At 52.2% G+C, this 25,081-nt stretch overlaps 1 protein-coding gene across 11 annotated transcripts in view; it reads right to left on the minus strand.

The window, feature by feature from the left end:
* DNMT3A (DNA methyltransferase 3 alpha) overlaps positions 1–25,081 on the minus strand; it is a 109,074-nt gene that overhangs the window by 13,817 nt on the left and 70,176 nt on the right. For 6 of the 11 annotated variants that reach the window (XR_002735240.1, XM_023229913.2, XM_023229914.2 and 3 more), the window contains 6 exons: positions 2,552–2,767; positions 2,133–2,291; positions 1,609–1,716; positions 1,178–1,334; positions 718–867; positions 578–622 (listed from right to left, as the gene is read on the minus strand). Coding sequence is in view for 10 of the 11 variants with exons in the window: in XM_023229913.2 (XP_023085681.1) it covers positions 578–622; positions 718–867; positions 1,178–1,334; positions 1,609–1,716; positions 2,133–2,291; positions 2,552–2,767 (835 nt within the window). In the remaining variant the exon portion in view is untranslated. Of the gene's footprint in view, positions 1–577; positions 623–717; positions 868–1,177; positions 1,335–1,608; positions 1,717–2,132; positions 2,292–2,551; positions 2,768–3,966; positions 4,074–4,564; positions 6,222–6,255; positions 6,508–6,537; positions 6,729–25,081 lie in introns of those variants that run through there. The other 5 variants (XM_023229924.2, XM_023229923.2, XM_031934149.1 and 2 more) reach the window with 5 other exon arrangements.

The raw sequence follows: 25,081 nt of genomic DNA on the forward strand, positions 1-25,081 counted from the left end.
GTGCCCCACATAAAAGGGAGGCACTGTGGCCCTAGTCTCAGAACGCCATCATCTCAGAGCACCAATGCCACCATCCACAAACAGGGACGGAGTGACAAGAGGACTGAAACCTGCTCATGAGAAGCAGCCCTGGCTCCAGGTTACTCAGGAGGGATTCCTGGGGTAATCCTCGAGTACTGACCCCTGCCCCAATCCTCCCAGGCCGAGGGTCCTGAGCCAGATCCACCTGAGCCAGATCCCCCAGCACCAGGCTGAGGGAGACAGCCCCGGCACGAGAGAGGTGAGCCAAGGTGAAAGGCTGAAAGGGGACCTGTAGGCGAGTTCAATCACACCCAAGAGGGGCTGCCCTTCTGTAGCCACTGGGGAGTCCCACACCCTGAAGGCCAACCCACGCCATGGACAGGAGAGCAGAATCATGGCACCAGGAAGACAGACGGTGCATGAAGCACACGGTGAAGGTGGTGTGACACTCAGGACGTGGCCCCTGGTCCCATGTCATTCAAACCTTCCTAAGGGCCTACGCTACTCTGCCCCATGCCACACTAGGAGTGCCAGAGCTCCCAGGCAACAAACTCACCCTCAATGTTCCGGCACTTCTGCCGCACCTCGTACACCAGCCGCTCTGCAAGGGGAGGAGAGCCGGCGTCAGAGGAGGCCGCGCCTGCTCCTCGGATGCAGGCCTCCTGGTGCCACCCTCTCCAGAAGCAGGCCAACTACCTCTTGTGCGCTCATCAATAATCTCCTTGACCTTGGGCTTCTCTGTTGTGCTCTTCCGGGGCTTTTTGGCTGGTGGAGGTGGTGCATAGGCAGCTGCCTCAGGTTCCACCCACATGTCTGTGTACACTTCTTTGTAGGGATTCTTCTCTTCTGGAGCAGGAAAGCAGGTGCCAAGGTCAGTTACAGGCTGACAGGAAACCCCAGCCTCCTCCCCGACTCTCCTTATAGTGGGGTGCAGCCTGGTCTCCAACTTGTTCCCACCTCCCAACTCTATGGTTCTAGCCCGTCAACAGAGAGCAGGTCATTCAAGTCCTTACCCCAGGGCAAGAGAGACCCCGGTCATTCCCACTGGGCCCCTCTGTGGAGGCCTTGGCAGCCCTCCCTAAGCATGGCTTTCCCAGCCCTGGTGTGGCTCTGCCTGGCGGACAGGGGTCCCAGAAGGCTGGGTGCCCTTATTTACCTTCTGGTGGCTCCAGGCCCTTGGGGCCAGAGGGCTGGAATCCCCCCAGGGCCCATTCAATCATGGGCTTGTTCTGCACCTCCACGGCCTTGGCAGTGTCACTCTCGTCGCTGTCATGGCACACCGGGAACAGCTTCCCTGCGCGGCTGCTGGCCACCTGGAGGGTGACACGCCAGGGACGGGATTGTCAGGACAGGCTGGAAGGCAGATGGATCAGGCTCAAGGCCCGACTCTGAGTAGTGAGGGTGGCACAGGCAAGATGGGAGGAACCGTCCAGAAGGTGGATGTGCATACAAAGGGGTGAGCAAGGTGGGGAGAAAGGAGTCGCTGCCTCCTGGGCCTCCATTCTGCTCAGGCCCGACCTGCACTCCAACTTCCAGGCCTCCTAGTGCTCTAGGCTCCTCCTCCGAGCTCCCAGCAGGGACACTCACCTGCAGGACCTCGTAGATGGCTTTGCGGTACATGGGCTGCTTGTTGTACGTGGCCTGGTGGAACGCACTGCAAAACGAGCTCAGCGGCATCAGCTTCTCAACACACACCTGGGGGAACAAGCCAGGCCTTGTTTGCTGCGGCTTATACTTGCAAGCACCCACCCCGTGCCTTGTAACTGGCAGGGGCTGGGAGCCTTGAGAGTCTCAGCCCTGGAGGGGACCAGATGCAGTGATAAATAATTACCCGATGCAAAGAGGAGTCCAGACCAAGAGTAGGGAAGTACCTGAGTGCAGGTGGAAAGGAATTCTAGTGAATTCCTAAAACTGGGCCAGCATCCTAGCTCTCTGAGCCACAGGGGCAACCTAATTATCCCTACGGCTTCTTCCACCCACCACAGGCAGAGTAGGGGTAGGCAGAACCCACTTCTATCACCCCAATTCCAGACTGCCCCCAGCCAAAACCACAGGCCCTGGGATCAAGAACCTCCCCCCGCCCCAGGCTACTGCCAAACCCCACAACTCACCACTGAGAATTTGCCGTCTCCAAACCACATGACCCAGCGGGTGCCTTCAGCTGCTCGGCTCCGGCCCGTCATCCACCAAGACACAATGCGGCCTGGCCACCAGGAGAAGCCCCGCAGTTTCCCCCACACCAGCTCCCCAATGCCAAAGCCCCGGCCGTCCTGGAGCCCCAAGGAGCAGAAATCATTACACAGTGGTCACGAGGCCCTGCCACCCTGATCCCCCCATGGCAACCCCAGCCCTGGGCATCTGGGGGGCAGGACAGCCAGGAGGGAGCTCCATCTGAATGAGGCAAGACAGAGCAAAATCGGGGAGACGAAGATGCCCGGGGTCAGGTGGAGAGAGGAGAGCAGGACGGGAGGAGCTGGCAGTGGAAGGCCCCCGGAAAGAGCTGGCCATGGCTGGTGAAGAAGCCGCTCACCTCGTACTCTGGTTCATCATCGCCTGCTTTGGTGGCGTTCTTGTCCCCAGCATCAGCCCCCACAGGCTCAGGTGTGGTAGCCACAGTGGGGGATGCGGGGTCAGTGGGCTGCTGCACAGCAGGAGGGCTGGCCTCCTCCACCTTCTGAGACTCCCCGGGCCCCTGGTTTTCTTCCACAGCATTCATTCCTGCAATGACCTTGGCTTTCTTCTCAGCCTGGGGAAACAAAAAACAAAAAGTCTCTCCAGGACTTTTTGACCTCTCCAGGAATTAGCAAGGCCACCTGACACTCAAGGGGACCATGTTTGACAAAACCTGGGACAGTGACAGAAGGTCAAGGGCTGGAGAGAACCAACCAGCTGCCTTGCCGTGAAAAATGGAAAGATTTGAAGTAGAGAGGTGAACTCAAATCACGCAATTCCAGCCTTCTTTTCTGCCTTTTAGGAAACCTTCCTCCCAGATCTAATCTTCCTCAATCTCATCAGCATATCAGTTGCCTATCCTATGATATGGAAATGTTAATTCTTTTTTTTTTTTTTTTTTTTTTGAGACAGAGTCTCACTCTTTCACCCAGGCTGGAGTGCAGTGGTGCAATCTCGGCTCACTGCAACCTCTGCCTCCTGGGTTCAAGAGATTCTCCTGTGTCAGCCTCCCGAGTAGCTGGGATTACAGGCATGCACCACCACACCCAGCTAATTTTTGTATTTTTAGTAGAGACAGGGTTTCACCATATTGGCCAGGCTGGTCTCTAACTCCTGACCTCAGGTGCTATGCCCTCCTCGGCCTCCCAAAGTGCTGGGATTACAGGCATGAGCCACCATGTCCAGCCTATGGAAATGTTAATTCTATCCAAATATTAATCAGGCACTATTGTTTAGACACAGATATTGGTTCCACCCTCTCCTATCTTAAGACTAGGACCTTCAGCCAGGCATGTGCCTGTAATCCTAGTTACTGAGCAGGGAGGATCACTTGAGCCCAGGAGTTCAAGACCAACCTGGGCAATATAGCAAGACCCTGTCATCAAAAATTTAAAAAGCAGGGTGGAACCTCTTTTCTTCTCCACAATTTCTCTGGGCAATCAATCTCTCCTATTCCTGGTTTCCAGGCCACAATTCTAGTTTTGTGATGTCTGCTGATGATGAAATCACTGCTCTGGGTTTAAAAAGCCCATCTCCCCCAGCACATGCTCAAACACCACAGGAAGCTCCCCAAGAGCCTGCCTGTTCCCATGCTCAGATGCCATGTTGGAGCTCTTATGGATCACACCCAATGTGTATTGTTACCAGATTCGACCCCTTCTATGTGCACCCTTCAGATCCATAAATACATGTATTCATTCAGTTATTTACTGAGCAGGCACTATAGACCAGGCGTGCTCTCTGCCATCCCACCAACAAATTAATAAGCCAAACCCCAGTTATTCTCCCATTGCACAGCCTCCATCCTTTCACCGTATCACACTTGTCTTTCAGGCTACGATCCACGCGCCCATTCCTTCTCACAACCCGCTCCAGGATCCCTACAAAGGAGAATGAAATCCTTGATACTTAGCTCTGAGAACCATTAGCCTTTTACTGAATCTAGGAAATACGGCTCTCAGACTTCAAGGCTCTGCACCCATTTCCACCATACCAGATTCAGTGGGGAGAAAACCCCATTTTCTACATGCCTTTCAAAAGAGCTCCCCCAGGGGCCTAGAGCTGCAAATGCAAACCCATCCTCAAGGGTAAAGAGGATAAGCAAGCAACCTGGAGCAGGAAGAGCTCTAATCTGAAGTTGGAGCCTCTACATTCCTGTCGGAGCCTCACAACCAGCAGCTGACTTTGGAGCAGTCCTTTCTGGTAGGAGTTGCTCCAACATAAAAAGGCACTTGAATGGAAGGATTTCTGGTAAGCTTTTCTGACCTGTTTAAGAATCTGGTGTACATATGGACCAATGATTCCCAGGACTCTCCCAAAGCCGGTCAGTGGACCCCCCCCCCCCCCCATCCAAGGGTCCCAGGTTAGGAACCTTTGTTTGAAGCTCAGTGGTCCAACGTATTGTCTTATAGATTCACTTAATTTCACTGAGTCTTCAAGTCTTTGCCTCCAAGTCACAGACCAAATCTGTTTCTTATGGCGATTCCGAAAACACTGAAGATGTTAAATCCTAGTTTTTCCTCTGACTCAACAAATTCTAAAACAGGATAATGCATCCTTTGCCCCCAACCCCCAAACAGCTGGGAAAATGAGCTCATGGATGGCGGAATGAGCTCACGGATCGGACTGCGGGGGTGGAAGAATGTGGAGTAATTGCTCATCGCTCCCTAGTCCCACTCTCACCTGGCCAAAACTCTGCCATCCCCTTCCTACTATCAATTAGCCATCGCCTCCTCCCATAGAGAAGGTGCACTGAAGTGTGGACCCCGCTATGGGGGAGGGTGCCTCCCTTCCTGGGATCCTCAGCTGCATCAGTTACCCTCGCAGAGGAGCCCACACCTCGCCGCTGCTCCTCAGCCACCACGCCTTCTCAAGCTTCAGGCATGGGTGGCTGACCTAGGGGGATGCCTTGGATGATCCAAAGACCCTGTTTCCAGGCGTGGCGAGGCCCCTGAGCCAGTACAAGGTGTGCAGGTGGCAGAGGGCGGGAAGGGGAAAGGACCCACTATCACTTCCTCGACAGCGGCAGCAGCAGGTGGGCTGGGCTGCTCCCAGGTCTAGGAGTCGTGCCTGACACCACCCTCAGCACTCCCCCACGGCCCCTTTGTCTCTCTTCTCAGCCCCTTCACAGCGAGTTCCTGAACATTCTTCTTCCCCCACAACTTCCCCCAGCTTGTCAGATGCCGCGCTGCGAGCTGCTCAGCATCCCCAGCCCACTTGGTGCAGAACACGCACCCGGCCCGGTGAGGGCTGGCGGAGGAGGAAGGGGCCTCCATCAGGACTGGGGCAGTGGGGTGGGGGAAGGAAGAAGGGGGTGGGTTAGCAGCGGGAGGCCTGACGAAAGGGGAAGAAGGGGCAGCCGGAGCTGGGTGGGGGAGGGGCCTCATTAGACTAGGCCTGTCTGGGGCGTAGGGAAAGCACCCCTTCCCCCTGCACTCCTGTCTTCCTCCCCAGGCAAACAATAAGAGAAACAGGGGTAAACTCGAGGCTCTCCCATTTGGGCTGCAGGCCGCTCACCCCAGGGGGGCAGAGAAACCAGGCGGCATTCAAGAGACACCACACCATTCCCCACTCCCTGCTGGCTCACGGAAGCCCCTGGTCCTGGAGTCCGTCCAGCCTGGGAAAGCCACCGGGAACTCCGGTGACTACTGCCTCCTGTCCACTCCCATCTCCTCAGGCAGTTGTCCCGCCTCCACCTCCCCCTGCGACTGCAGCGCTTCCCATTCCAAAGGTCAGAGGTCTGAGCGCCACCGTCCCCAAGCCCATGCGGCCTTGGGCTACCCTGGTGTCACAGGCCGGCCCCCTGTCAGGGTCGCACCGTGCCCTCCCGCCCCCCACCACTTCTTTCTGGCGGCCTGCCCGGAGGCTTCCAGGAACTCGCAGGAGAGGAAGCTGTCCCTCTCAAGAGGCTGCAAGCTGGCAAGGCCCTGAGGAAAGCGTGGTCCCCCAGCCAGGAACGCAGGTCAACAGGGAAGTGCCAGGCACCCATCTGCCAGCTCAGCTGAAGCTGCCTCCAACCCAACTCCTAGGCCACCAGCTCTGCGTGCCCCAGCCTGCAGTTACCACTGCCCGGGCTCCCAGCCGGCTGCTCTTCCTGTCCCCCGAGGGCGCCAGGTGCCACTGGAGCCCTCGAGGAGTGGGGCCTTGGGGCTCGTGGGCAGGGAGGCGGCGGGCCAGCACTAAGTCAGCATCTCCAGAACTCGGGCCAGGCCGGGACGCCCCGGCTGCTGCGGGCTGGGGAGGCATACTTGACTCTTTTCAAACCCGGAGGGCTGCGGAGATCCTCCCACCGGCCCTGCCGCCTCCCCGCCCCCGGTCTCCCTGGGGCTCCGTCCAGGAACCTACCCATAAGGCCAGGTGCAGCCCCTCTGCAGTCGCGCTCAGGTGTGAGCCCCGGCCCTGAAGCTCTGGAAGTAGCTGCCCGTCTGGGGGGAGGGGAAGGGGGCGATGGGGCTGGGGGCGGAGGGGGCCACAGGGAGGGGAGGGGGGCGGCGGGGGGGAGGGAGGGAACATTTTCTTTGTCTAGGACTCCAGGTCACGTGGGCCCCGCTGGAGGGCCTGGTTGGCTGCGAGCGGCCCGGGGAGGGGGCCGGCGCTCCGACGCTGGCGCTGGGCCAGCCCCTCTTCTCCGGTCCGAGGGGCGCGGGGCCGGGGGGCGAGGCCGTTCCCCGCCCGTTCCCAGGGCCCGCCCAGGCCGGGCTGCAGGGAGCGCCCCGCCTCCGGGAAGACCGCCCGGCCCCTCCCCCAGCTCTGGAAGAGATTAGCGCGGGGCCGGGGGGCCGGTAGGGGAGGGAAGGGGCTGCTCCCGAGCCGCCTGCCCGGAGGGAGCCGGGAGTCCGGGCGAAAGCAAGCCGGAGCTTTCGGACGGCCTGGGAGAGCCGGGAGAAAGTTGTGAAAAGTGAGTTTCTCAGAAGCACAACCGTAAAAAAAAAAAAAAAAAAAAAAAAGAAAAAGCTTACAGATAGGAGGCCCAGGAAGCTGTAGGAAAACTCAGCACACAGACGGAGAGTGACAGCAGGCGCGCGCAGACATTGGGAGCGCTCCAGATCGGGGATGTTTGGGGGGGCTCCCGCATCCACACTACAGGTGAATAGAGAAGCGGAGGGGCCTCAAAAAGCGCGGCGTGAGGAGATCAGGCTTCGAGTCCCAGGGCCCCTACGTCACTCCGGGCCTTCCCTGGATTTCTCATTTTCCTGTTTGCAAGGTTGGTCGCGGCGAGGGCGCTCCTTCAGAAAGTTCAGCAATTCCTTCATTCCCAGGCTCAAACATCTGCAGATCGAGAAGACCTGACTCCTCTCCTGGGGCCTCCAGGTGCGGCCTCCAGGTGCAGCCTCCGCCATTTCAAGCTTCCTCCTCTTGAACAAAGGCACCTACCCCCAAGGCAGACGCAGTCCCCACCCACAGCCCTCCATTACGTTGGCTGTAGGATCAGATAAAGAAAGAGACCCTGTTGGCTCTGCCCTCCAGGGGTTGAAGATTCCACTAGACTTGGAGAAATATGAAAGGATCACTGTAAAACAAACATATGTAAAGGTAACTATGCCACAAATACCAAGTAGAAAACAATGGGCGGCATGGATGACAAAAGAGGTTAGAGGTGAGTTCCCGGTGAGCAGACTGGGCCTGGAGGCTGGACCCGACTTGGAATGAGGTGAGATGAGTGGGATGAGCAAGAGCTGCCAGGCTGGGGAGGGAGGAGACCCTCGCCCACCTCCACCCTCCCAGTACAGGACAGGGCAAGGTAATGGCAAGCCTTCGGGTGCGTCCATGGGTATGTTCTGTAGCAGGGAAGAATAACCGCAGGTTTTCTGACAAGATGAATGATCAGCCTAGTTTCAGTTGGCAAGATGAATTAGAAGGAAGAACCGAGGAACTGGAGGAAAATGCTCCCAACAGCAGAGGGCTATTTGGGCAGCGGCACTTGTTAGAAGATCTGGACTTGGCCGGGCACAGTGTCTCCCAGCACTTTGGGAGACCAAGGCAGGCGGATCATGAGGTCAGGAGTTTGAGACCTGCCTGACCAACATGGTGAAACCTTGTCTCTACTAAAAATACAAAAATTAGCCGGGCGTGGTGGCGTGCGCCTGTAATCCCAGCTACTTGGGAGGCCGAGGCAGGTGAATCACTTCGACCTAGGAGGTGGAGGTTGCAGTGAGCCAAGATTGTGTCACTGCACTCCAGCCTGGGCGACAGAGTGAGACTCTGTCTCAAAAAAAAAAAAAAAAAAAAGAAAAGATCTGGACTTCAGTTCTGTTTCCACCACCATGACCTTAAACAAGTCACTTAACCCCCAAGAAATCTGTTGTCTCATCTGCAAAACAGGAGTGATGACATCAGCCCTCTTGGGCCATGGAATGCCAGCATCCCCTAATGACAATGAGACAACTCCCTAGATGCCTGGCTCCCAGCCACAGTTACCTGGGACATACAGGTGCTGGTATAATGAAGTCATAAGATGTGCAGTGAGGGAGCCTCCCCTCCCACTGAGGGCCATCAGAGCAAGCAAACCCTGAAGAGCAAGGACCCCAAACCAGAGAGCCTTCTACCTAGAAGACTTGGGTACAGACTCCCCCAACCCTGAGACCCAGAATCCATACAGCTAGGAAAAGAAGCTGTTCGAAAAACAAGCAAACAAAAACACAGGCCCTCTTCTGTTCCAACCCATCTTTTAACACAACTAAGGTATTTGCCTGGTACACATTTCCAGGGGCTCCCCAAGCGGAAGTGAGAAGCCCAGAATTTGTCCCTCTTGCCTGCTCCCAACCTTTAGGGAATGCGGTATGACTTGCTTCGCTGCTTCTCTCACTGATACCTCTTCTGCATCCATGCCAGTCAATGGGCCTGAGAACTCACTTCAGGCCTCCTCTCAAAAGAAGTTTCTGGTTCTGGCTTGACGGCCTCTTTCAGACACTGTCTCGCTTATGATACCCGCTCTTCCATTATAACATGGCTACACACCTTAGACTCCACATTCTGTGGTCTTGGGACATCAGACTGCAATGATGCCATGTGTGTAGCAAGGACTCAAAGTGTCAGAACTGGCCAGAACTGTTCGCTTTCTCTTGGCCCACATACTAAGTAGCTGTTCCCTCCTGCCGTCAAACTTCCTTATTCTCATCCTTTAACATTAAAGTCAAATCTTACCTCTTCCACACAACTTCCCAACACGCAAAAGGAAGCCTAGGCTCAAAGGTGTCCCTTTAACAACCCAGAGCATCTTCCTTCCCTCTCCTGTAACAATGCAGACAGGAAACACTGCCTTTTCTAGACTGAGTCACTTAAACAGAGATGTGTCTTCTTTGTGGTCAATGCACAAAGTCACACCCCAAAGCAGAAGAGACCCCAAGATCTAGAGCAGGGGTGATTTTACTAAAAGGAAAAATCCCCTTACTAAGATGGAGCAATCATCAAGGATCCTCAGGTCACACGTGCTCTTGAGCTTATAAAGTAAACCTCCCTGGCAGTTTACCAGATAGGTCTTTTGATTGAGTTAAAGATAGTCAACTCAAATACCAGCATCATGTAAAATAAGCCATGTTTTTGGATTTGTTATAAAAGTATGTTGAAAGGAGGAACTCCTGGACGAAAAGAAAATATGCTGGATGTCAAGAGCCTAAAAGAGGTGCTGGAAAGGAAGTATCCAGCGTGGTCCAACGGAGAGAGTGACCTGAGAATGACGGCACAGTTCCTGTTTGGTGGGCAGACAACAGTGATCCCATAGGCCTCCAAAGCCCAAAAAAAATACCTCTGAAGGACATCTCTCTGCCCTGATCCCATATTCCTCAAGCAAACTTTCAATTCTAATTACATTTTCCAATGACTCTGATACCAGTAAGTTGCCAGAAAACAGCAGGACAAGTATTATGATCTGTGTGGTGAGGACATGTTCTGTTATCAATTGGTAAATCTAACATTCTGCGGTGCATCATTCTCCTGGGTCTTTGAAGAGTCATGATCATAAGTGTGTTAATGTGACTTTCCAGCCTCAAAGAACTGAGACGAGACACTAGGCCATCATGATACTTCTCCAAAGAGCAGCAATGCCTGGAGCTCATGCCTGACGTTTTACTCAAAGTTCAGTGCTCTGTGGCATGCTCTATCATAAAATCCAGTTCTGGCAGGATAATGGTAGATGATGTTGCTGCCATCCCATAGGACATTCACCATGTGAGTCTCTCTACTCTGAATCAGAGAAGCCATGGTCCCTATAAAGCCATCTGCAAAGCAACACATATGAAGTCACTGCATGTTTTCCACCCCACACATATTCCCACCAACCCCAAGACCAGGGAGACTTTATCCAGACAAAAAGAGAGGTCAGGACGGATGTCTGTTCTGAACCTGTCCTCCTCCCACCTACAGCTCAAAAGCCTCAATGCCAATCAGTCAACACTCTGCGTGACATTCTAGGCCCCCACGAATCTGGAGGCCTCCGTGTGATATCATGAAGCCCACGCTTTGCCCGCCCACTTGCTATTCCTCATGCTGTTCCTTCTTCCTGGAAGGCTCCTCCCCTTCAACTTTCACCACCAAAACCCTGCATATCCTTCTACACCAGTCTGCCAGTGACCTCCACCGTGAAAGTTCCTCTAGCCCTGCACTGTCCAGGACAGCAGTTACTGGCTGCATGTGTCTATCTGAATTAAATACAAATTAAAATTTAGTTCCTCAGTCACACTGGCCACATTCCAAGTGTCCAAGAGCCACATGTGGCTGGAGGCTACTGAATTGGATGGCACAGATTTTAGAACATCGCCATCATCCCAGAAAGTTCTTTTGACAGTGCTGCCCTGTCCCCTCGCCCTTATCCTCCCCTCCTGTCCCTTTCTCCTTTACAAGATTAAATATTCCTAGAGGGCAGGGACTGGACCTCATTCACCTTCGTATGGAAGCAGTGTGGGCCAGAGCATCTTGCCCAAAATAGAGGATTAAAACTGCTTGCTGAACTGAATGCAATGTTGTCTCAGGAACCGTAGACAGGAATTCTAATGGTTGCTAAGAGGTCCCAGTCTAGGGCTCCCAAAAGAGGCCGAGAATCTTTGTTTTCCTATTCCCTTGCAATCCATATGGAGGTTGCAAGCAAATGACCAGGAATGGGCTGCTGGCAGTGAAGCTAAAAATAGCCATGGAGCCAACAGCATGGAGTTAGCAGGACTTGTTGCTAAGGAGACCAGTCGCAGAGAGAGCAACTAAGCAGGGGGAAGGTGTCAGATGTGCACCCGGAGAGCAGAGGGGTCCAAAGGCTCCCACCTAGCGGTGTTCTGCCTTCTGGCAGCTCCTGGTTGATGCTCTAAGTGGGGCAAATGTTCCCCCTGTCCCTCCGTAACCCATCTCCATGGAAACCACCAGGACTGGGGTGAAGTACCAGCCCCTGGAAGGGAGGCCTCTGCCTGGAGCTTGTTGTTATGGCAACATCCCCCCTTCCTGTCACTCTCTCTCCTGGCTTCTCTGAAGGGAGAGAGGTGGGGGTCTGGTCTTGGCTTAGCCGGCATGACCAGGAAACACCCGCTTCCTGACAAGACTAGCCTGTAAGGGGCTCTCCAGAAGCTCCTGGAAGCCTGGAGAGGCAGAGCTTCCTTTCTTTTCACAAGGGCCTTGCAGATCATCTCGCCAGGAGAACCCCAGACTCACTTTGGTTTCATTGCATCTGGATCACCCAAGGCGGGCTTTAAAAATACAGATTCTTGGGCTCCACCTGTGTAGATCAGCAGGCTCAGGGTGGGGCCCAGGAATCTACTAACACCTCCCTGGGTAACTCTAATACTAGCCAGGTGTGGAAACACGGAGAGCCCTGGCTGTCTCTGTTACAAATGAGAACACTGAGGCCTAGAGAGTACCCAGCCCACTGGAAGGGTCAGAGTCATTCACTGGAGAGAAGTGGTCTGGAGAGAGGAGGGGTAGCAGAAGGAGATGGAGGTCAGCTCCCTCAGGGCATGCGCCCCAGGTGAGCCCCTCCTCTGGGCCTTTCCCGCCTGCTCCCAGTTCAAGCACAACCTGCTGCTGTTGGATGCTGGACTGTGATTTCAAACCAAAGCCCCTGACAAGTGCCCCCTGTGGTGGAATGCGGAAGGCAGGGGGCTAGGAGTCTGGTTCTCAGAGTAGCCCAGGCAGATGATTTGGGCTGAAAGAGAAATCCATCCTCCTGAAGAAAAGCAAAAGGGTCACCATGGCAACTGCAGTGTGCTGCCTGGTTGGGCTCTATGCCACCACCCCAAACCTGGGCCCTGCAGCAGAACCTCCTCCCTGAGTCTGGGGAGAGGAACAGCATTTGGGCAAATGTGGTCAGGCAGGGACACCCCTCTAACCCCTGCACTGACCAGTCTAGTTTTAGAACCTGTAAGGGAACTGTGCTTTATCCTGGGAGCCTGCCTGAAGCTCACCTAAACACCGGATCGGATCGGTCAGTCCTTAGTACCTGCAATAGGTAGGCTTGGGGGAAGGGAAGCAAAGAGGTGCAAGAGCTAGTAGACACGATGGGGCTCTAGGCTTCTGTTACTCACAGCCTAACTGTGTACCCAAGACCCACCACACATGAAACCACAGCCCTCATTCAAGACAGCATGCAATTAGATGGTAAATTATGTGGTAGGGATGCTTTCTACATGTGCCGAAGGAACTCAGAGGCGGCTGGGATCAGTGAAGGCAGGAAGACTCAAGGAAAGATGAAAGAGCAGAAACTAGGAATGGGCACAACCTCCCAGGTTTTTCAGACAGGAATGGCCAGATCTAGGGGGCATCTGCAACTGCATGAGCTTCCTGGCAGATGAAGGGCAGGAATGAAAAGCACGAGCACAGCCTTAGGGTATTGTTAGGGAGGAGGAGTGGTAAGGGGCTTTTTGCACTGACACTCTAGATGAATTCTTCTAAATCAAGAGAGGAAGATGCAGGATAGGGGAGCCCACCTGCTGGAAAGGCAGTCCTTCCCTCTTACTGATACCCTCACCTCCCCTTCTCCCCCGACCTCTATCCCAGAGCCCCTGGCTCCCTCATTCTCTCCCAGCCAACCCTACACTTCCCTAATGGTGTATGTCGGGAAGTCCCAGCCCAGCAGCCGCGCCATCAGGCTCTGGAGCTTTAGTGTCTGCCTTCCCTTTCCCTACAGCTCTGGGTCTGCCCCATAAGGGGAAGGCTTCTCCACAAACCCAGCTCTTCCTTCCTGCTCACTTCCACCCCCTATCCCGGAACTGCTGGGTCTGCACAACTCTACCAGTGACTGAGTCTGGGGCCAGGGAGCAGAGATGCCACGGCGGCGGGGGGGAGGGTGGCAGTGCCCCATGACCCCGGATCTCACATGCCCCTTACCAGGAAATTCAACTGGGAGGGGATGCCAGGTCTTTCACTGAGCAGGGCACTGAGCACGGCGTTTTACAGCTGATGACGAGACCTTAAATAACCCCTAGCTTCTTTGGGTCTTGGTTTCCTAACTAGCCTAATGGAATCACATGTATCTGCTAAATATTACAGATAAGATCAAAGGAAGCCAGGAGGGACTCACATTCGAGAGGTGAGGGACTTCATGACAAGTTTGCTTTAGGGACGTGTCGATGCTGTCACTTTGCTTTAGAAACTGGACCCTGGAGAGAAGTGTTAAGTTTATACTAAGAGGGGTGTGGGCCAAAAGGAACCTGGTAAACCTTAACAGCCAGGCCTGTTTTCCCCACCCTTCCCCCACCCCTTCTCCAGGCTCCGAGGGTCAAAGGGAGGGGCCTAAAGGAGCCGCATTCAGATTCAGGCATGCAGACCCTCTCAAGTTTCAGGGTCCAAAGAGAAGACTCCAGAGGATCCCAGCAGACAGGCATTGCTGTAACTATTGCTGAAAACAGCGGGAACCCTGCCATCTCCATCCGAAAGGAAACATTTAAATTCCTGTACCAAGTCCTTTCCGGTCTTTCCCCCACAACCCTGTTTGGAAACTGTTCCCTAGGTCTGCCCGCCTTAGAGTCCGTACTTCTTCCTTACTTGTTATTCAAGGTTAGACTGGCAACCCAGGCCATATCAATCACCCGGAGAGCTCAGGAAGCCACCCGTGCTGGGCATACCACTAAATTCCCAACGTGATGAACCTGGCCCAGGTAGTCACGTTTAAGCAAAATGTGCAGAGAGGCCCCCACCGCCAATGCAGGTGATACAATAAATACATCTACCGATACATCTGTGTGGGACTCTCATCTGTGCCAGATTTGGTTTACTTCTAATCCTCTGAAGCTTGGTGGTTTTCAAGCTGTAGTAAGTCCCGGTATCATCTGGGGGGCTGGCTAGAAAGTCAGACCTACAAGTACTGCCCCAGAGCTTCTGCTCCAGGAGTGTGCCTTTTTAATGCACTGCCCAGGTGGTTCTGGCGGGATAACACACAGTCCCACCCTTTGAGAAACACTGACGTCTAACAGCATCTTTGGTATATAAGCAAGTTCATTCAATTCTTGTTGTGTTTTTTTTTTTTTTTTTTTTGCCTCACAAAGCTGCCTTTCCAATAGCATCTAGCATCAAATATACAGGCAGCTGAGCTGTTATTCCTGTTTTTGCTCAATCCATCTGAGTTGCAAGTGAAAGTAATATCTATACTGCCCACCATTCATGGACTAAAGAGGAACAGGGAAGAGCTGTGGCATCTGCAGAGCTGCTATTGAAGAATGGCAAGTCAGAAAAATGGTAACATTCACACGCACACTTGCGCGCGCACACACACACACACACACACACCCCCCATGCAGTTGGCCTGGGAGGGAGTGTAGACTGAGAGGTGAAGGATGCGGGGTGGCCGCAGGGAGTTGATGGAAGTCAGAAAGGGCTCCACAGAGGACATGGTGGCACATGCCTGTAATCCCAGCTACTTGGGAAGCTGAGGTGGGAGGATCACTTGAGCCCAAGAGTTCAAGGCTGAAGTGAGCTACGCTCAGAGCATGCCACTGCACTCCAGCCTGGACGACAGAGCAAGACTCTGTCTCAAAACTTAATGTAGCCCCGGCGTGATGGCTCACGTCTGTAATTCCAGCACTTTGGGAGGCCAAGGTGGGCAGATCACTTGAGGTCAGGAGTTCAAGACCAGCCTGGCCAACATGGTGAAAACCCGTCTCTACTAAAAATACAAAATTAGCCAGAGGTGGCTAGGTATGGTGGCTCACACCTGTAATCCCAGCACTTTGGGAGGCCGAGGTGGGTGGATCACCTGAGGTCAGGAGTTTGAGACCAGCCTTGCCAACATCTCTACTAAAATTACAAAAATTAGCTGGGCATGGCAGCACGTGTGCCTGTAGTCCCAGTTACTCGGGGGGCTGAGGCAGGAGAATCACTTGAACCAGGGAGTCAGAGGTTGTGGTGAGCCGAGATCGTGCCACTGCACTCCAGCCTGGCGACAGAGTGAGACTCTGTCTCAAAAAAAGAAAAAAAAAAAAAAAAAGAACCTGTCCCCATTGACACCAATCTGCTGGCTTCTCAAAAGCAGCTTATCCAAACCCTCACTCAAAAATTCACCCCCTCCTAAGAGAAAATGTCTTAATGACCTTGGGGTAGACAGATAATTCTGAGAGATAACACACACAAACACTGACCAATAAAAGAAAAAAATGGGTAAGTTGGACTTTATTTAAAACTTCTGCTCATCAGAATACATAAGAAAATGACAAGTTCACCCCATCATCCTGCTTCAAACCTGCTATTCCTCCAGGATTCTCTAGCTCAGATAATGAACCCTGTCCCCAGCCCAGCCACCAATACCAGGCAAATTTTTCCCTCCCCTCCAACCAGGACCAGTTCTAGCAATTCTTTCAAGTCTGCCTCTCATTACCTCAACCCTCAGTCAAGGCCAAATGTAATGTTCTCCTAGCTGGTCCTGCTTCTAAACTTCCCCTCTCTGGGGAATCCTTACCATCCTGCCAGGTTATCTTCCCAAACTACATGTCCAATTCTCTTCCACTCCTGCTCTCCACTGCACAACGAAGCCTAAATTTCTCAGTATGGCAGGAAGACCCTTGAGGATGTGACCCCCTTGCTTTCTAGTTCTCTCTCTTCTTACCCATCATCCTCCCTAAGCCCTGCACCCCATTGCCAGATCTACTATTCCCTAAACAACCCAGAAGTGCCACCTTCTCTTTGCCCTCAGTAGTTCCTTTTCCTGAAATGCCTTCCTCCTCTTTTACACTTTTATTTATTTATTTATTTGAGACAGTATCTCACTCTGTCACCCAGGCTGGAGTCCAGTGGCATGATCACGGCTCACTGCAGCCTCGACCTCAGCCTCCTGAGTAGCTGGGACCACTGGCACACAACACCATGCCCAGCTAATTAAATTTTTTTTTTTTTTTTTGTAGAGAGGGGGTGTGGCCACGTTGCCCAGGCTGGTCTTGAACTGCTGGGCTCAAGCGATCCTCCCACTTTGGTCTCCCAAAGTGCTGGGATTACACTGCGCCCAGCCTCTTTTGCACTTACTGAAATTCTCAAAGGATGCCTGCCTCCTCCAGGAAGCTTTCCTGGAGTCCTCCAGAAGCTGCTCTCATGCTCCTTTACGATTCATGTTGGGCTCTTATTACACAGGAGCACAGAGCAAGCCCCATGCTCCGCCTGCCACTGAGGCTTGCTGGGAACATTCCTGCCTCCTCCACTTGACAATGTCTGCCTCTGGGACAGGGACTGTATCCAACTGGTCTCCCCCTACCCCACCACTAGCATACTATATGTGTATTTACTAAGTACGGAATTACTAAGCAGTAAGTAGTAAGTACTGAGGTTCATTAACTCCTTTAACTAGTATACTGGTCCCTTAATAAAGTGGCACAGAGGGCTCTGGCAGACCACCCCATACTTGAACATCCCACGGCCTCCCTGACAAGCAGTCTGGTTTTTAAAGCAGAGAGAACATTGGCCATTATATTTTCTGCTTTGTCAGCCTCATAGACAGTGCTATGGGAAAGTTAAAGTTGGCCTAAATATTGGAGAAACCTTGAGGTGCTCTAGACTCCAAACTCCTAGAAGATTTCTTTGACCATCTCCCTTCGGACCCCATTCCATGCCCTTCCCCCACTGTCCCTGCCAAGCAGTCCTGTTCAGGTCAATGGCGGTACACTGCCTCTCCCTGGGTACCGCCTTCCCTGAGGTCCTTAGGTAGGGCTAGGGAGTTGCTCGCATAGTCCTTCCTTCAGTATTTCTAAAACAACCCTGCCCTGGCTACAGAACAATTCATTCATTTATTACCAACCTCTGGCAGGGGAGGGGAGGGATTCTGACTTACCTTTAAATCTGCTTCCTTAGTGTCTAGAAAATGTTGGAACATAGTAGACACCCAGACACACAAGGTGGTATCTTAAAGACTGAGCACACAGTATCTGCTCAGTAAAGGCTGGACAACCCTTTGGGTTTTTTGTTTTGTTTTGAGACAGGATCTCGCTCTGCTGCCCAGGCTGGAGTGCAGTGGCGCAATCTTGACTCACTGCAACCTTCACCACCCTGGCTCAAACGATTCTAGTGACTCAGCTGGGATTACAGGCATGTGCCACTATGCCCAGCTAATTTTTGTATTTTCAGTAGAGACGGGGTTTCACCATGTTAGCCAGGCTGGTCTCGAATTCCTGGCCTCAAGTGATCTGCCCGCCTTGGCCTCCCAAAGTGTTGGATTACAGGCGTGAGCCACTGCGCTGGACCAAAGGTTTTAAAAATAGTTTTTTGTTTTTTTTGATATGGAGCCTGACTCTGTTGCCCAGGCTGGAGTGCAGTAGCGCGATCTCGGCTCACTGCAAGCTCCGCCTCCCGGGTTCACGCCATTCTCCTGGCTTAGCCTCCCACGTAGCTGGGACTAGAGTAGCTGGGACTACAGGCGGCTGCCACCACGCCCGGCTAATTTTCTGTATTTTTAGTAGAGACGGGGTTTCACCGTGTTAGCCAGGATGGTCTCGATCTCCTGACCTCGTGATCTGCCCGCCTCGGCCTCCCGAAGTGCTGGGATTACAGGTGTGAGCCACCATGCCCAGCTAAAAAGAGTTTTTATAAGGATGCTTCATGTATGTGCCTTTAGAAGAGACATATATGCGAGGTCTGAGAATTCACTCAAATATTTAATTCAGAATTTATATGCAAGGTAATCTAGGTAACAAAGAGAGTGCAGATCATGATTCCAGTCTCACCCCCCAACCTGCCATGATGGAATTTTAGAATCTCTGGGGTCATCTCATGTATTTCTGTCACATTATAAACCAGGAAAGCAGAAAAGACCTCCTCACATCCATAGCTAAGGAGGGGCAGAAGCTGAGACGAGAAACCAGGCCTCCCAAATCTCATTCCAACATTTTCTTAATCCAGTTTCACAACATCATCCATATGGTCATGAAAAAACAGCAATTCAAGGGCAAGGGTTCAGGACCACATGAGTAGAGCTGGGAGGGGTGATCGGGGAGGCTGAAAGAGACCTGAGCCTCCTGGCAAAGAGGCATGGGGAACAGCCCCAACAACTGCAGGCCAGGGGCAGGAAGAGCATGCGCAGGCTGGAAAGCCAGGCCAGCTCTCTCCCTCTCTTCTAAGTGCATTCTTCAATTTCATGACAATTTCCAAGCCAGGAAACCAGGAAAACTGGGAGTGTAGGTGAGTCATTTGGGTACACAACAGAAGCAAGGTGAGATTTGGAGTCTCGTCTGGCCCACTGGGCCACTCCATTAGGATACTCATGTGGCTGCAACCTACCTACCTAGATAAATCTTAGTTTTCTAATAGCAAAATAGAGGTTAAAAAAATACTTCTGGCCGGGCACGGTGGCTCATGTCTGTAATCCCAGCACTTTGGATGCTGAGGCAGGCGGATCATGAGGTCAGGAGTTTGAGACCAGACTGGCCAACATGGTGAAACTCCATCTCTATTAAAAATATAAAAAATCAGCTGGGTGTGGTGGCAGGTGCCTGTAATCCTAGCTACTCAGGAGGCTGAGGCAGGAGAACCGCTTGAACCCAGGAGGCAGCAGTTGCAGTGAGTCAAGATCGCTCCACTGCACTCCAGCCTGGGTGACAGAGTGAGACTCCATCTCAAATAAAAACAAAGACCAAAAAAAAAGGTTTCTTATATATTAAATAGAGGTAACATGTTTTAGGATTGTGGTAACAGCTAATGCTCCTGGCATAGTGCCTGATGTAAAGTAGGTGCTCAGTAAAGTTCAACACCCTTTCCCTGGTTCAGGCTTTGCTGTGGCCAGGAGCTGGCCCTGAACCAGCTACTAGTCAGGCGCCTACCCCACCCTGCCTCTTTTTTTCTCACCACTAAAAAGTAGGGGTTGTTCTAAGAGCTGTTCTCTCTGTGTCCCAGAAGTAAAGAATCCGGTGCGCAACCAACCCATCTACTTACAGGACAATGAGGAGTCCCTTTGTGGCAACGTTCGTAGCCTATGGTAAGGGCCAGCCCTCAAAGTCACTACTGGTTACAGGCTGTCATGGGAGCCTCTAGAACTTGTTCAGCCTTTGGGTAAAGTATACTTGCTGTGCCTACTCCAAACATCATCCTCTCCTTCAAGGGTGATGTTATTTTTGAGGCCACCCTGCAAAAGGTCAGGTATGGCAAATAAGTGAGGAATGTCTTCCAGTCCAAATACCCTAAAACTGCTACCCATACAGTTGGCTAATAATGTGGTTGGAGCCTTTACTGGTCTACTTTGCACTGCCATTTCCCCTGAACTAGACTAAAGCCCAGGAGATCATACCTTATTCATCTCCTCCTTCCCACTGCCCCTAGCACAAGGCCCCTTTACTTAGTAGGTGCGGAGTGACTGCTTATTAAATGGAATATGGCACAACAGGGGGGACCTTCAGGACATTCATGGCCTGCTCTCCCCAGGGCGGACAGGAAGCACAGTCTGTTGAGACTGCAGGGTTGTAAAGTCAGAGGAGGCAACATTTGCTAAGCTCAAAGAAGCAGCAGCACAAATGGCCAATAAACATAGGAAAAGATGTTCAACCTCACTTATTATCTGGGAAATGCCAATTAAAAGCATAACAAGATACTATTTTCCCACCCATCTGACTAGCAAAATACTGATGTTGGCAAAGGTCTTCTCATACCCTGTTCACAGAAGCATAAATTGGCAGTGCCCTTTTTAGAGGGCAGTTTGGCAGATGTCATAAAATGTTAAATGCATACTCCCTTCAACTAGGCCTTTTTCTTTCTAGGTATCTATCTTAGAGAAACAGATACACAAAGATGTATGACCAAGGATGTTCACAGCTACAATGCTAAATAGTAAAATATCATAAACAACATAAATGCCCACCAGTATCAGAATGGCTAAATAAAACCATGGAATCCATACGGTGGAATATGATAGTAATTACGTGGCTAGATTGCACAGACTTACTGGAAGTCAAAAACCGAGCTGTAAACCGAAACTACAGTGTGGTTCCATTTGTGTCAAAAGAAAAGGAAAAAAAGGACCCCTGAAGCAAAATTATGTATTTACACACATACACACAGATAAAAAAAAAAAAATCATGACATACACCAAGCTGATAGCATCAGTACTTCTGGTGAAGGAATTAAATTTTCAGGCCAGGTGTGGTAGCTCATGCCTCTAATCCCAGTACTTTGAGAGGCTGAGGCAGAAGGACTGCTTGAGCCCAGGAGTTCAAGACCAGCCTGGTCAACATAAGGGGACCCCCATCTCTACAAAAAATTTAAAAACTAGCCGAGTGTGGTGGCACATGCCTGTTTACTAAGGAGGCTTAGTGGGAGGATCACCTGAGCCCAAGAGGTTGAGGTTGCAGTGAGCCACGATCATGCCATTGCACTCCAACCTGGCCAATGGAGCAAGACCCTGTCTCAAAATAAAGTTTTGGGGTGGCAAGTTTGGGTGGACTTTTTCACAAGAATGTATTTGTGTAATACTTACGTAATTTAAAATACTTTCTAAAAAAGTATCAAGTTCCTATTATATGCTAGCTCTGTGTCAGGAGCTTTAAATGTTGTATGTTACCTTATTAATCCACACAACTCCGAGATGAGAACTGTTCATTGATTTAGCACATTTCACCCTGCACCTCCCACATGCCAGCCCCGGGGGCAGAGGGTGCCCAGAATGCCTGTATTGAACAAGTTTAAATGCAGAAATGGGTAGAGGCAGAATACAAGCTGGTGAGTGCTGCTGCCATGGGGATGCAGAGTAGGGCCAAGTCTATCCATACAGGAGGAACCTCAGCTGGGGTACAGGGTAAGTAATGCCTAAGGTCCCACACCCAGTAAGAGGGACCCCACTCAAGGCAGTATTTGAACTTGCCTCCAAAGGACCCTTAAGGTCCATGAAGGCGCTGCTATCTGCTGGGCAGCCCTGGGCGGAGGGAGTGGGTTGTACCTGAGTGCTGTGAGGAAAGGGAGGGGAGACTATGACATTCCAGACACAGATGCTTCATTATCACTATTCAATATTTATTAAGCATCTAATAAGTATAAGGATGCATGAGTCGAGGGTCCCTACCTTCAGGTTGGAAGCAGTAAAGAGACCAGATCCTAGTGCTCTAGGTGCAGTAGGACATGGTACCTGCTGCCTAGACAGAATTTAGAATCTGGCTGGGGTGAAGAGATTAATGAGCGAGTCATGCCATCGATGTGCTGTAACTGAGTCCTAAAACCACGAGCAGTGACACAAACTGGAGTGAGTGGCTTCCCAGGCAAGATGACCGCCCAGCTACTGACCCTGGGTCTCTGCGCTCATCTGCCTTGCAGAGCTACAGGGAGGGCTAATGAAGCGAGAGGCCCTTCCTAAACCCTCAAGCCTTTCGTCAGAGTGTCTTTTGCTCTGAGAATTAGAAGGAAGAGGAACTAAGGGATTGCGTTCCTTTGGGAGGAGGAACTGCCCCATCCCTGCCCTCCCCACAGCCCTGGCCAGCTCTGCCAGGCCAAAGAAGGTTCTTCTCAGCTCAGAAGCCCGGTGAGAACGACAGGAACACAGGATGGAGGAGATTCTGGCCCCACTTTACCCATGGAGCCTGTCCATACCAGTCCCCATGCCATCGTCCAGGTATACCTGTCAGCACCCCTGGAAAAACCACCTCGAAATCAAGGGTGTGAGCCCTTGCCATGGTGGAAATCCAAGATCTCATGCTCCCAGAGAAGTGATCCCACATTCACCCACCTCCTAACTGCTTAGCCGACCGGTAGGTATTCATTGGGCCTGTTCTCCCTGCCCATTGTATTAGGCCAGACAGGGGAAGACGTGCTTAACACATAAGAAATAGTGAAAAATACCCTGATGAAATATGATTGAGTGCTAAGTAATATTAACAGTAAGGACAGTCTGAGTGCAGTGGCTCATGCCTGTAATTCCAGCACTTTGGGAGGCCAAAGCAGGCAGATCACTTGGGGTCAGGAGTTCAAGGCCAGCCAGGCCAACACAACGAAACCCCATCTCTACTTAAAATACAAAAATTAGCTGGGTGTGGTGGTGCGTGCCTGTAATTCCAGCTACTGGGAAGGCTGAGGCGAGGCACGACAATTGCTTGAACCCGGGAGGTGGAGGCTGCAGTGAGCCGAGAGATTGTACCACTGCACCCCATCCTGGGAGACAGAGTGAAACTGTGTCTCAAAAATACAAACAAACAAAAATCCAGTAAGGGTTACAGGGATTCAGGGAAGGGAAAAGGTCATTGTGGACTGGAGAAATCTTGGAAACCTTCCTGGAGGAGGCAGCAGCTCTTGGCCTCAACCCTGAAGAATGGACTGGGGAAAGCACAGCAGGAACAGTGACAGGAAGGAAGGAGCATGGCAAGGTCCCCTCCTACGGGACACCCTCCTACTAGAGGACTGTAGTGAAAGTGGGGTGGGTTGATTGTGGAGGTCGCAGGGTTGAAGACTTGAGAAATAGCCAGAGGGCATCTGACATGATGGGGGAGCCAATGGGGAGCCACTGGAGGTTCTGCGGCAGGGTGTGATCATGATTAAAGCAGAGCTTAGTCCTTACAGGACTAGTAAGCAGGTGAAGGAAGAGCAACAGGGGGTGGAACAGACACCAGACAACAACGTCCTTCCCAGCAGCAGGAATTCTCACTTCAGCCTCAGGGACTGCGGAAATGTCTCATCTTCCCCATTCACTTATTTTCCAGTTCTTTCATTTTGTGGCATCCTGAGTCGTCTTAAATCTCGGGGGAGGGAAAGCCTGGAGTGGGTAATCTAGGGTGGGCTCACTCAGTAACTGGTCTGACACGGGTGGGCAAGGAGAAGCAAGTTAAGCTGGGGAGTGCATTCTGAGGGAAGAACCCCCCAGGTGGGGCACACAGCCTAGGGGAAGGGCTGGTGCGGCCTCGGGTCTGGTGGCAGCTCCCCAGCAGAGCACTGGGAGCCCTTCTGACCCCGCCCCACCTTCCAGCCGCATTTCCTAGCTGCTCTCTGCCCACACCCGCTGTGCACCACCACAACAAACTCCCGTTCCTGAAAAGCCCATGTGTCTTGTGTCTCGGGAGGTATGTGCTTGCTGTATTCCTCCCTCTGAAATGCCTTCCTCACCCCTCCTCTAAATTCCAGTTCAACCGTCAAAAGCCAGAAGCCACCTCCTGCTGATGCATAGGTGACCCCAGGCAGCATTCGTTGTCTATGCCCAGTTCAGGGCAGCTCTTTCTGCAGGTGCTATGAGCCCTCATTCTATCACGGGAAAACTAGGAATCCTCCATGCCTTCAGTAGCCCCAGTATCTTACGTGTCGCTCAGCTGTGGAGGCTTCTGGAAATCGGCTCAGTAAAGGTGCCCTGAATGAAGGGTTGCAGGCGTTGCATCCTGAGATTAGGAAGTGCTGGCTGGCCCTTCAAGTGATATTGCCTGGGGAACAGCTGGAGCCGGGTCCTGAAGGCTGGGTGGTTTGTCAGGAGGGGAGGTACCTTTTTTGGGAGGAGGTCGGTAGTTGGATCTAGGAGGGTGGGTAAGTGGTTAGTGGATCAACACTGGCAGAGGGTGGGGGGTGGAGATCTGGGGATGCAGTTAACAGAGGTTGCCGCTTGAGATCAGCTGAAGGAGGTGGGGAGGAACCTGCAGGGGCCTTGGGAAGGCCCAGGGAGGCAGTTTCAGAAGGGCTCAAATGTCAGAGAGCAAAATGAGACTGAGAAAAGAGAAGAAATGTCTGTGCTGTTATTATACCACTTAGAAAACATTACAAAAAATTAGCCAGGTGTGGTGGTGTGTGCCTGTAATCCCAGCTACTGGGGAGGCTGACGCAGGAGAATCGCTTGAACCTGGGAGACGGAGGTTGCAGTGAGCCGAGATCGTGCCATTGCACTCCAGCTTGGGCAACAAGAGCGAAACTCTGTCTCAAAAACAAAAAACAAAAAAAAACAGGCCTTATAGGCCGGATGCAGTGGTTCACGCCTGTAATCCCAGCACTCTGGGAGGCCAAGGCGGGCAGATCACCTGAGGTCAGGAGTTCGCGCCTGACCAACATGGTGAAACCCCCATCTCTGCTAAAAATACAAAAAGCCGGGTGTGTTGGCAGATGCCTGTAATCCCAGCTACTCGGGAGGCTGAGGCAGGAGAATCGCTTGAACCCAGGAGGTGGAGGTTGCAGTGAGCTGAGATTGCACCACTGCACTCCAGCCTGGGCAACAGAGCGAGACTCCATCTCAAAAACAAACAAAAAAAACAAACAAAGAAAACAGGCCTGATAGCAACAGCTACTACTCTTGAGTCTGAGGGGGACTTGGGAATCTTGAAAGCTACCTGTGTTTTCCCAACATTCTTGATACCTGCATCTAGCCCTTCCCTAACCCCAGGCATAGCCCAGGAGAAGACTGTGTGACAGTCAGGGGCTGGGCCCCACATCAGAATAGGAAACCTAAATTCTAATTCCATTCTAGTCCTGTTCCCAATTCTTCATTGTGAGCTTGTGGCCAGTTATAAAACTCGGTCACCCCAAGTCACCTAGTCTGAAAATGAGATCAGTAGTTCTAAAA

The sequence above is a fragment of the Piliocolobus tephrosceles genome, chromosome 15 (genome assembly GCF_002776525.5).
Source record: "Piliocolobus tephrosceles isolate RC106 chromosome 15, ASM277652v3, whole genome shotgun sequence".
Taxonomy (NCBI): domain Eukaryota; kingdom Metazoa; phylum Chordata; class Mammalia; order Primates; family Cercopithecidae; genus Piliocolobus; species Piliocolobus tephrosceles.